Source organism: Colletotrichum abscissum (assembly GCF_030869225.1).
Source record: "Colletotrichum abscissum strain IMI 504890 chromosome Unknown Scaffold_17.1, whole genome shotgun sequence".
Classification (NCBI taxonomy): domain Eukaryota; kingdom Fungi; phylum Ascomycota; class Sordariomycetes; order Glomerellales; family Glomerellaceae; genus Colletotrichum; species Colletotrichum abscissum.
Genome location: NW_026850065.1, coordinates 858,971 through 871,346, shown reverse-complemented (window position 1 = coordinate 871,346; position 12,376 = coordinate 858,971). Strand labels below are relative to the sequence as shown.

The 12,376-nt window shown below is 52.4% G+C and overlaps 3 protein-coding genes across 3 annotated transcripts; all 3 read left to right on the top strand.

Moving 5' to 3' along the window:
• Positions 1–3,690: 3,690 nt before the first annotated feature.
• CABS01_07949 (SNARE domain-containing protein) lies at positions 3,691–5,177 on the top strand (the record flags this gene model as incomplete). The annotated part of the gene is made up of 3 exons (XM_060541311.1): positions 3,691–3,967; positions 4,028–4,810; positions 4,864–5,177. The coding sequence occupies 3 exons, from the start codon at positions 3,691–3,693 to the stop codon at positions 5,175–5,177; spliced, it is 1,374 nt and encodes a 457-aa protein (XP_060402811.1).
• Positions 5,178–7,850: 2,673 nt separating this feature from the next.
• Positions 7,851–8,360, top strand: CABS01_07948 (uncharacterized protein; the record flags this gene model as incomplete). The annotated part of the gene is made up of 1 exon (XM_060541310.1): positions 7,851–8,360. The coding sequence occupies one exon, from the start codon at positions 7,851–7,853 to the stop codon at positions 8,358–8,360; it is 510 nt and encodes a 169-aa protein (XP_060402810.1).
• Positions 8,361–9,397: 1,037 nt separating this feature from the next.
• On the top strand, positions 9,398–11,017 carry CABS01_07947 (uncharacterized protein; the record flags this gene model as incomplete). Its single annotated transcript, XM_060541309.1, has 1 exon — positions 9,398–11,017. The coding sequence occupies one exon, from the start codon at positions 9,398–9,400 to the stop codon at positions 11,015–11,017; it is 1,620 nt and encodes a 539-aa protein (XP_060402809.1).
• Positions 11,018–12,376: the final 1,359 nt, after the last annotated feature.

The window sequence follows — 12,376 nt, the reverse complement described above, 5'->3', positions numbered from 1 at the left end:
GGATTGGTCCAGAGAAAATGAGCCGGCGGCGGGATGGCTTACGGATCGCAGGAGAAGGCTGTGTTGATGGCAACACGATGGGGTTTGCCGAAAAGTGTAAACTAGGTAGATTGCTTGCTTGGGAGGGTTTTCTACAGCTGGGTTCCTTGGCGAGCTGAGTGAGGCTTGTTATTCCCCTCTTTCTCTGTGTCTATAACTCATGGATATCATGTCTCTGTTTGAAGCGGTGGATTGCGTCTTGGCACTTTGCCAAAGTTGTCCTTGCTGGAATTCTCCATAGTAAGCTGTTAGGCAGCTATGTTTTCCCTACTGCTCGACGGTAGTGGTTTTCCTTGATTCCTCGAAGGAATGAGAAGGCTTTGGGGAAAGTGGGTTGGCTGTAAGCTGAACTAACCAGCCTGCTGATAGCCTGATGGCGAGCTTACGGCTTGCATGGAACCGAGTCTAATTGGGGCGAAGGAAGATGAGGCCTTGTCGGGGGGATGGGCCAGCTTTGGGTTGAGTGAGTGTTCCTGACACGATTACACGCCGCAGATCCGCAAGCAAAAAATGAGGTGAATGAGTAGGTAGCCCGAGGCAGTCCGAAGCCCGTTTTCCTTTCTCCCTCGCTAGGCGAGACTAAACAGCTCAGCCGTAGACAGGAAGGGGAGAGGGAGGGGAAAGAGGCTTGCAGTTGCATGTGTTAGTTTCGCGCTTCCGAGACCGTAAGCTGAGAAGCGAGCGAGCGGGGTGGTGTTGAAAGTGGCCGGAAGGATCGATAATTCCCTAGAGTCGATGGGCGATGGGATGATTGGGGAGCTTGTATGGATTGGTTGTTTAAGAGGCTGAAGTCCCCGTTTACCGGTTCGCGGTCGTGGTCGTGAACTTTTCCTCGCAATTCTCCAATTCTGTTGCTTGGTGTTGCTTGTTTTTGATACCTCATCATCCGTACGAAAGGCGCATCGACCTCCTCACAGGCGTCATCGCACCAAAAAAGTACCTAAACACCACTAAACTCGATCATCGGCGTCATTGCTTCGACCAGCCGCAGACACAATTGCCTGTGACCCTAGCGACAGGTTCAGAACGGCTGCTGTGGAATTGATCGACATTGCTGCTCCAGCAGGTTCATTCGACTGCAACCCACAAGAAAATCCCGTGTTCGCGGAGACAGAACAGAAAAAGCGGGAAAACGAGAAACGGGAAGACGGCAGCGAAAGAAACACGAGGTGTCCGGTTCCCAAACGAGTGGAGAGATCTGGATCGTCGAACGATTGATTGGCATTTCGCAACCTTTGCGCTGCAACCTCACAACTGACGACGCCACGACGAAGAGCAGCGACTGTGAGGTTTAGCTACAGTAGCTAAGCCTGCCGCTACCCATCTGGCTTCGGCTGCTTCTATTCTTACCAGCCAACGAAACGCCGTCGAGCTGGGTGCAGTTGAAACCACTGCCACCACCACTACCAAGAGAAAGAGGAGACAAGAGACACATTTGCGTGGACTCTCTTGAACTTTGAGGGAACCATTTCGATTGGCTCACGATTCCCGTCGTCAACATCCCTGTCGACCTCTTCGCCTTCGACACCTCCATCGTAATCGCCTCTGAACGGGTCGTCACAAGCCACCAGGACGAGGCCCGCCGCATCATCAGAAGAGGCAGCCCTCTTCACTAAATCCAAGGTTAGCCTTTTTTGAAGAGTCCCGACAGTGGCACGAACGGACAGTCAGCGACACTTTGCAAGCATTAGGGAGCAAGTTGCACGTTGGAAGCCAATTCCAGAATAAGAAGGGTGAAAAAAAGGAGGTATTGCTTCAGTCAGCAGCACCGACCGGCCAGCGAACACTTGATCGAAGCATCCATCGAGCCAATACCACCAACATCAGACAATCTTGAAGAAAGTCGCAGTAATTTTAGGACGCCGGCATTGGACCATCTCCCGCCAGCGCCTCAAGTTTATTCGCCTCCATTCATCGCCCGCCGCTTGTTACAGTTACAGCGCACCCGAAGAAGAGAAGGCAAAAGTCCAAGCTTCAGGGTCCAGTCCTCGACCAATCACCTGCCACCGACCGCACCCGCCTGAGTCGAGACAGCCCAGGCTCACTCACGTTCTCACATTCTCACACGCCATTGAGGTAGTCTCACACAGCCCTGAAAACAGCGTTTTTTTTTTCCAGGTTTTCTCACCTCACCAGTGTCACCACAGCCAACAGTGGGTGAGAGAGTGACAGACAACGACGTCCCCCCTTTCCCTCGCGTTGCATCGTCGGCCCCTGCCTCGATTGGGACCTTTTTCGTCGCATGCAGGTACCTCGCCAAGCCCGCCCATCCACGAATACACTCACACTCAAATCTCATTCTCACTCTCACTCTCATCGCTCACTCATTCTTGCGGAAGAGTGTGTATTGTAGCTTACTCATCCGACTCTGAGTCGTCGACGCCGTTGACGAACGACGAAATTATAATCTCACAGACACACACTCACCCCAGGCGAGAAAAACACTAAAAAAAAAAAGGAACGGCCCTTTCGTCAACCTAGTTCAAATAAAAAAACAACTGAGCACACTCACGCACACAAGCTCTCTACTCCATAGAGTGGTTGTTGCCAATAAGCCGGGGCCCCTCCAATCATCTCTCCTACTGGAGCCAGAAAGCTACCTAAACGGCGATCGCTCCGCGAGCCAGGGGCACCCCAAGCATCGCGCCCCCGTCCCGAACAGACAATTCGAATTTCTGCTACAAAGAAGCGCTTCAAGCCACACGCTTAACGCCCACGTTCCTGCGTCCAAGGCCCTGTGCAATTGTGGATTGTGGCCCATTCGCCTCGTCTCGCTTCATCGCCCCCCCAGTCGACGACCATTGACCCAGAAAAAACGAGCCTGAGACTTCTGTCGTCCAAGCCTGAGAGCGACTCTGTGTGAAAGTCGTACCTGGACCTGGACTTGGACCTGGACCACACCGTCACTTTCGACGCTACAACCACAACGCCAATTCATCTCATCCGCCGCCGCCCCCCCTTCTTCTCCTTCGCCCTTTCTACCCGTACTCAACTTGCTTCTTTTTCTGCCACAATCAACAAAACATCAAATCAAAAGGCCTTACACATCTTCCTACCTACCAAAGCCATCGCGCGCGAGACCACGACGACGTTCATCCAACAAAGCAATACTACAACACATTGCATTCGCCCCTGAGCGTCTACCAAACTCGCATCATCGTCGCGCAAGGAAGAAGCCTTCGCGCTTCGCAGAAGCAACATGAGTGTCAGTGTTTCACCCCAACCCTCGCACTTCCGGTGTTTCGCCCGCCCGTCCTCGCCTTGTTCAACCCTCACTCTGCACGCTGCCCTGCCCTACCAACGTTGCATTACGTCCTGTCGTCCTCTTGTCAATCGCACGTTGCTGCGTTGCCCTTCCCTTCTCGAAGTCGAGAAAGTCCACCCGTTCCCGATCCCGTTCCCGTTGCCTTGTCCGCACACTCTTCGCAAAGCCGCAACATCGCAAACTTTGACTTCCTGCGATCACCAACCTTCTTTGCACATCATCATACTTGCTTCAGCCTGGTTGCGTTGCATTTGCCCATTTCGACTGCTCTTCCTTGTTGACGATTGACGTCTTTCTTTTTACCCTTTCATCCATCCTACCTCCCCTGACCTAATTGACCCGACCGTTCTTCCTGCCACCGATATCCGTCGAAGAAAACTAACATAATGGCGCAGTACGGGTATGTTTCTCTCTCCCATGGAGCCGACGGGACACACGCCTACGAGTACGACCTCTCCGAACGCGGAATACTGACAGACGAGCATAGATACGGTGGTCGTCAAAACCCCTTTGACCAGCGGGACGATGGTCCCGCTGGAGGATACGGAGGAGCTCCTGCCAGAGGTCCTCCTCAGCAGGGCTTCGGCTCGGGACCTTCTCCCTACGGCGGTGGTGGAAACAGAGGGTACAACCAGGGACCAGCTATGGGTAGGGACCAATATGGTACGACCTGACCGCGACGGTCGTACGCGCTCTTTTGCTGACATTTGTCTGTCCGACCAGGCGCCAACGTCGAGATGGAATCCCTCGCCCAGAACGCCAGCGGCTTCGGCCAGTCATCGGATCCTAACGCCATCCTGAATGAGTGCCGATCCATCGACCAAGGAATCGACGAGATTGAGGCCAACCTGAACCAGCTGCGCATGCTGCAGGAGCGTACCCTGACCGATGCCGACACATCAGCAAACTCATCGACGGTCCGCCAACTTGACGCCCTCTCCTCCGAGACGATGACCCTGTACCGCGGCCTTACCGATCGCGTGCGCCAAGTCAAGTCCTCGCCCGATGGCCAGTCTGCCCGAAACTCGCCGCAGGTCGGCCGTATTGATCGCCGCCTGAAGGGTGCTATTCAACAGTACCAGCAGGTCGAGTCGGCTTTCCGCAAGCGCACCCAGGACCAGATGGCCCGCCAGTACCGCATCGTTCGCCCCGATGCCGACGAGCGAGAGGTTCGCGAGGCGGTTGAGGATGCTGGTGCCGGTGCCCAGATCTTCCAGCAGGCCGTGATGCAGAGTGGTCGCCAGGCCCAGGCCAACGCCGTGCTCAACGCCGTGCAAGATCGCCAAGCCGCCCTGATGAAGATCGAGCAACAGCTGAACGAGCTCGCACAGCTGTTCCAGGATATGGACACATTGATTGTGCAGCAAGAAGCCGCCGTTACGCAGATCGAGCAGAAGGGCGAGGAGGTCGTTGAGAACCTTGATAAGGGCAACCAAGAAATCGGAACTGCAATTACCACCGCCAAGGCAACCAAGAGGAAGAAGTGGTGGTGCCTGGGTATCTGCGGTAAGTCTACGTTTGCTGCAGAGTGGTCGGGATATCTTGCTAATTGTCTACAGTCCTTATTATCATTATCATCGCTGTCATCGTTGCCATTTACTTCGCCATTATCAAGCCCGGTCAGGCTGCTCCGGCTCCCGCTACCACCGCCCGCGCGAAGCGCAACATTGGCATGCTCGAGCTGCCCGACTTCTCGAACACGGTCCCTGTCGATACTGGCGCCGCGCACCCTCAGATTCTGAAGACGACGAGCCGCATCATGCGCCGCATGGTTCAGCAGGGAGCTACCTGGGAGCCGACCGCCACTGTGCAAGACTCCGCCGTCGTCGCCCGCTTCGGTGGCAAGGTCGACATGCCTGCTGTCCGCAACTAGACGGCCCATCGTATTATTCCCGACTCTGTACAAAATACCCATCATACCATACCGCCTTTATCCACCGCCTCATAACACACTTGAGGCTTCTCCAACACCACCAGTATACCGTCCCTCCGACTCGACGTCTGGATTGATTTCTCACTAACATTACCCATTAAGAGCTTCTCGCCGCTTTTTATAGACGGACGGATTATATGGAAGGTTAATTTCATATCTCTTTTTGCTGCTGAGTAAGGGGCAAACCAAAAACGAAAAATGAGGGGGAAAAGAGTCCTGTGGAGCCCAAAGCAAAAAAGGACCACAAACTTATCTCGTAGGGTGTTTTTGTATACCCATAACCAGACTTTCTTTACTTGTTCAACCAAAACCATCCGTGCTTCCTCTTTTCTTGTGTTGCGTCTTGGATTCGAAAGGTTCTCCTTTTTTTTCGGATTCTTCGAGAGGAGGCAAAAACTATCGAACACACTTGTGCAGGCGTTTTCTAGCTAGCTTACCTTTTGCCTGCGACTCTGATCGTTGTTTGCTCCTTTTTGTTTTATTTGTTGCATCAGGGGCGTTGGCATGAGTGGTTCGTAAATATAGTCACCTTTTTAAACTTGACGCTTTTAATACTTGGGCAGCTCTTGATTTAGTGATGTCTTCACGGGATGTCGTTGTCGTAGCTCCGCAAAACTGTGGTCAACTATGAGTGTGCCATTTGTGAGGTTGCCTATACGTACGAGCTGAATGAGGATTTGATGCCCTTCTCGAGATGAGTCACCGCGACGGAGCGTCCGAGTTATGTGCACTTTCCAGAGGGCTTTGGTATTAGTTCTCGGTTTTTTGTCGCTAATGAGACACATGTGCTTGGGATGAAGTCATTTGACGTACTCATGGACCTCGATACGCGAACACTGTATACGAGGCAGGAAAAACCAGCTTTATGATTCCTTTTGTATCTAAACTAGACTATTGTTCCGACTTCCTCTATCTACCGTTATGTTTATTAGCGTTTGGTATTGAATAGATGAGTGGCTTTTGTCTTCTCACTTATTTTCTCAGTACTAATATTTTCAGCGCTTTTTTTAAATTTTATACCTCCATACCGAGAACCCAAATCGAGTCCATTACATAGCCCTTGGTCTTCACTGGAAACAGGCCTTTTTGAAAGCATTCACTGCTAAAGGGGGGCCCAAGGGCATTCATGTACAACCAGCGAGTCTCCATCTCATTTTTACAACGATTACAAAGGCACACGCTTTTGAAATGGATTTGATTTAACCACAGAACGCAATGCAAAAACTCCCAACTGTTCGTCCAACGCCGCTCGGTCAAGCTGTTAAATTCGACAGCCCTCGAAGAAAGTTTAGAAGGCGGGTGGAGGTTGAAGGCCCGGTGGGATAGTTTACAAAATGGCTTGCGCTGACTGGTCGACACTCGTCTCTGTTGGCCTGTGCGTGGTCAACTCTAAAGACAAACCGTAGCTAGCGCAGAACTAGGTGTATTTGTTCCTCCATAGTCAGAATAATTACCTCCAGAGTTGTTTGGTAATCCGTAGAGGTATCCGTATTCCCTGCCAATTTTCACGCCGCGCGGGTATTGTGTAAGTATTCAGGGCGTGTATTAGCTACAGATCCTTTAAGTTCATCGTGTTTTCGAAGTGTAAGTCAAGTGAGATGCTGTGATGCCGTAGTCGATGAAGGCTGTCCTCGACGCCCCACGCACCAGCAAGAGATGCCCGGATTGATTTCTCATTGACTAGGGCTACATGGGAAGTTTCTGAACACAGAGACGTACTTTATAGTCAAAAGACTTGGAATTTGAGACGATGGGGTTTTTGCCGTGCGTACAAGTAAGTGTACTACCTACTCAATCTGCGGTACGTATGAGATATCCCTTGTGATATAGGTTTTACCTGCAGTCTTTGTAGCGTATAACGTTAGTTTCCCATCAAAATGTCGTCCTTGGTCAACAATGAGATGGGGATAAGTCATGTTTCCGAAAACCCCAAAGAAAGTTCCGTCATTTCTCAATAACAACTATGGACTGTCGCATAACCGAGTTCAACTTTTTAAGACGTTGGCACTCATAAGACACTGGCCCATAGAAACACATTCTTAGACATTGCGTCACGCGCGCGGTTGCTTCGCCATGACTTTTAAGCCTCTACTTCCCTTGGGAGAGATCTGGAGGCCATGGAAACATTGCAATATTGTTCACTAGATACTGAACATAGATATTATCTTATAGCTAGATCGTTAATAGCCAAGCCACTTTTGTCAACTCTACTGTACCAGCCTACCTCGTAGACACGCCAAGACCAGAACGCGAAGCTCACGGCTGAATGGCATGAGAATACGTGATGGGGGTCACGATGTACGTTCACGCTAGAGACATATTGTCCCGTAATCACCTGCATTTCAAAGCAAAGTTGGTTCCTCTTTACTGGATTACAATCTGCTTACAAACTTGAACAAATTGCCAAGAGTTGAAGCTATCGTGACTTGTAGGCCTGTAAGTTGCAAAGAAGGCTTCAAATTATAAGCTCCATGATTCTCGCGTCTCGGAAGTCTCATTCTTCAGACCAACACCTTCACCGTGAATCCACAGTTCATCCCATCGCTCACCACATCTTCCTTCTCTCTATCCATAATCAAACTCCTAACTCAACCTCAATCCCAACCACCCAACATGCTCTTTACCAAGCTCTCCGCCCTCGCAGCCCTCCAGCTCCTCTCCCTCCCCGGTGCCCAAGCCCAAACCAACAACAACGTTTCCGCGCCCACCACCACCGTCCCATCCTTCACCTGCGACCCAGGCTACCCCGTCTCCTCCGCCGAGCAATCCATCATCTTTACAAACTTCCTCCGCAAATTCTACCTCGAAAAGGGCGTCTACCGCGCCGGGCGCGAACACACCCTGCCCAACGCAATCAACCACAACCCCAACGTCAACGGCGACCGCGACGCCAGCCTGGCCTGGGTTGCACCCCTCATTGCCGAGTGGGATGTGACTATTACCAACACCGGGTTCGCGGATAACGTCGGGTGGAGCCAGGTTAAGGTTGAGGGCCCCGGGATGGGGCGGTATACTGTTGCTGTTGATATTTGGCGGTTCGAGGGGAGGTGTGTTGCTGAGCATTGGGATGCGTTGCAGGTTGCGCCGCCGGCGAATAGGACGAATCCGTTGGAGTTGATTTGAGGTTGCCTGGCTGAGATGGCTGAGGCGGATGTGCCACAAGAACTAGAGGTTTGGCAGACTAGACTGTGTTCACGGCGAGATGGAATCCACATAGCTTGGTATTCGCACATAGGGCTAAGTCATAGGTATCAGAGGAGCAGACAATATACTGGTAATAAATGGAGTATCCGCTGTCTTCCATAAAATCATCAAAGAGACTGATCCTAGGGAATCAGATCGTTACCAGCAGATGTCGGCAACTTCTGTCTGGAGCATTAAACTGATGTTTATGACATTGATGACAAAATATCCGGGCTCCAATCACATAGTCGGAGCCAAGTAACTGATTGTGTCGGTAAGGTGGGTTGGAGGGCTGGGAAAGTGCCACCTTCTACTCCTGCACTACGTCTACAATTCAAAGTGCTCCTAGGGGGGTTTACCAAGACCTCAGCAATATGAAAATAGAAGACGACTTGCATGTCGGTAACTCTGGGCCAATCGGAGCTTGCTCCTTGAATTCAATTTTGATGTTCACTTGGCTACATGTCTCTAATCTCTTATACTACTTACCTAGACAAGCAGTTGGGGCTCTAGCCTTTGGCCCTCGAGCAGATCATCATAGCCAACTCGTCCTGGATGTCCTACAAACTGAGCATCGCTAAGTCGACTATACAATTATAGTAATTCGCTTTAAAAAGACTCAATTCATTCAGTGGCGACAAAGCTTTTATATGGTACAGGTCTTCGAAGCTGTCCTATTCCGAATCGTCAACGTCATTGCGAATGCCTCGTACTCTGTCGGGTGTAAGCGACACTATTGAAGAAAGCCGGTGGGATACCTCCAATTAAGTGCCGACCCAATGTCACACTGGGCAATCTTATATGCTGAACTCTATTCTAGCAAAGGAGTCTTTCTGGACGTCCGAGGCAGCCGGTGAAGATGTAGTACTTAAAAGCTTCTCGCCGTAGTCGCACAAACTGTAAACACATGTGAGCGATCAACTCACGTAATCTTCCTCGTCGCATACATACACACACACAACATTTGATTCGTGGTCATGCTGAATAGCTCTTACTCGATGCAGCAGTTCACCAGGGCCCTATTGGGCGGCCTCTTATCAATCTCCCCCCTCGCAGTAGAAGGCTACTCGTGCTCCTCGCCCGCCGAAGCATGCCTGATCCTCGCCTCCACGCTGCCGCCTGAAGTGTTCACGGCACCGAACACGACCGACTATCAGTCGGTTCGGGACGGCTACTGGAGCCAAACCGCCGGAGGCCTGAGCCCGGCCTGCATCACACGTCCTAGGACCACCGAGGAGGTGGCGTCCATCGTCAAAGTGCTCTCGACCTGCGGCAACGATGTCCGACTCGCCATCAAGAGCGGCGGCCACGGCTCGTCCCCGGGTTGGTCCAGCACCGACGGTGGCGTCCTCGTCGCCATGGACGCCATCAGCGAGACCCGAAACGTAGCAGACAAGGGCTACGCTCTCGTCGGCTCCGGAGCCCGCTGGGTCGACGTGTACAAGACTCTCGAACCCCAAGGCGTGACCGTCATCGGGGGCCGCTTCGCATCCATTGGCGTCGGCGGCCTGCTCCTCGGCGGCGGCATGAGCTACTTCAGCGGACTCCACGGCATGGCGTGCGACAACGTGCTCAACTACGAGGTCGTCCTCGCCGACGGCACGGTCGTCAACGCCAACCTGACCTCCGAGCCGGACCTCTTCCGCGCCCTCAAGGGCGGCGGGAACCAGTTCGGCATCGTCACGCGCTTCAGCCTCAAGACCTACCCGCACGCCAACCAGGTCTGGGCCGGCATCCTGACCTTCTCGCTCGACAAGGCCAAGGAAGTCTTTGCCGCCACGCAGGCCTTCAGCGCCAAATACGACCCCCAATCGCACATCTACCTCAGCATGGGAGGCGGCGCGAACCCGCAGCTGGACTTCCTCAACGTCTACGTCTTCTACAACGCCTCCTCGCCGCCCGCGGGCGACGCCAGCCCCTTTGCGGGCTTCTACGCCGCCAAACCCACGGCAGACAGCACAGCCACGCAGAACTTTTCCGCCCTCATCGCGTCCAACAACAATGGCAACCTACCGCTCAAGCGCTGGCTCATTGGCGGCCACACGTTTCCCAATCTCCAAGGGCAGCAGGGCGCGGATCTCTACCTGCAGCAGTGGCAGAACTTCCGCGACAAAGCCAACGCCACGGCAGCGGGCGACCAGGCGCGCATATTCTCCATGGCGCTGGTTCCCGTCCCCGCGGCCGTCACGCGCGCCGGCGACCGCGTGGCCTCTGGCGGCGGCGTCAAGAACGTGATGGGGCTCGATGCGGACGCTGGGGATGCCGCGTGGATCGACTACACGCTCGCCTGGGCGGAGGCCAAGGACGACGAGAGGATGTTCGGGTTCGTTGAGGGTATCAGCGCGGACGGGGACCGGCTGGCGACGTCGTTTGCGCCTGGGGTGAGGAGCTCGAATGCTGTTGAGGGCGACGGTGCGGTGTCTGCGGAGAAGGCGGCGTTTTATAGGACGAATCCGCGGTACATGAATTATGCGCTTTTGAATCAGCCTGTGCAGGCGAGTTATGGCGAGGAGAATGGGCGGTTTTTGCGGGAGGTGCAGAGGCGATATGATCCTACTGGGTTGTGGAGGAGGGATGGTGGGTTTCTCTGGGAGTAGGTAGCTCTTGAGCTACTGATAGCCAAGAGTTGAGGTATCAATAATAAGTACAGAAGCATAGTCCAAAGTCGAACAAACGAGCAATCATCATTTCAAAGACCGATGAGCACAGTGACGGCCTCGAGACAAGAGAGGTGGAGCTAGACCACTGAGCGGTGGGAGGGAGAAAGAGGGATCAAACCTCTGGTTTCTGCGCATTATTCACCCTAATGTGCATTGTTCTATTACTTTGGGTTCATCTTGGACCCTCAATCGTTCACTACTGGTCACATTCTCACGTTGGAGGATCCGTGGCGAATACAGAGACGACGAACGGCAATGCGTTACAGTGAGGGCTGAGTGCGGTGGTGCTTAACCTTGGAGGCTGATACCGTATAGCTAGCAAAAGATGTCTTTCTTAAAGGCGGTGATGTGGAGAACTTCGCGGGAGTTGCCAGCACCAGATATGGAAGAAGGTCCCACAATGGCCATGGGACTTCGGAAAGGCTGGTAATCTTTGCTACATTTATAGCTGCTTCTGCTGCTGATGATCCGTTGCCGTCTTCTTGGCTCGACCGAACATTCGAGCATATGCCGACAACCATGGCCGCTTACTCTAAGGGAAATTGCCATCAGTTTAAGCAGCTATTTAGCCTATGCAGCAAGTCTTTGGCAAGATTTCCGAAAGGATGATCGTCCTGTATCAGTGGCCATCTTGAGTCGCCTTTCCAAAGACCAGGAGCACGACTTACACATAGATGCGTTCCTTGCTTTCCGGCTAGCTGACGCTTTAATTCCTACGCCTTACTGTTTCCCTTCCATCACTTAGAATCGTGTTGAGAACCAGACTGAAGTGATTGCGCATGGACTTGGTGCGCAAGTAGAAGGAAATAGAAAAAGATGTGGAGAAATAACGGTGCCTCGAGAAAATCCATTGCAGTATCAATTGGGCAAGAACACGTGCAACGAAATTCACTTTCAAATACGTATCTCGTATTCGGGTCGCCTGTCAACGACATATTCCAAGCTATGGACTATCAAGGTCGCTTCAATCTCAAAGCAGAGCTACTTGCTGCCATCCTAAGGTAGTTGGTAGAGAAAAGCATCTATACTCCGGGTTTCCATCATGATTCGTGATTCGTGAATCGTACAAAGGGCCAGCTACTGGCCCCCCGCCGCCATGGTCTATGCTAGCAGTAGGCCAATCCTCTATCATTCTCTATAATCTATCAGCATCAATGGTTGGGACTCACATGATATTGGCTCTTACCCTTCACCTTGATATTAAAAGTCTCGAGTCCTCCGTGGACCATGTCGAAGGCCCAATTATGTAGCTGTCAAATGGCCGAAATTTAATGAAAAGGTGCACGCATGACAGCA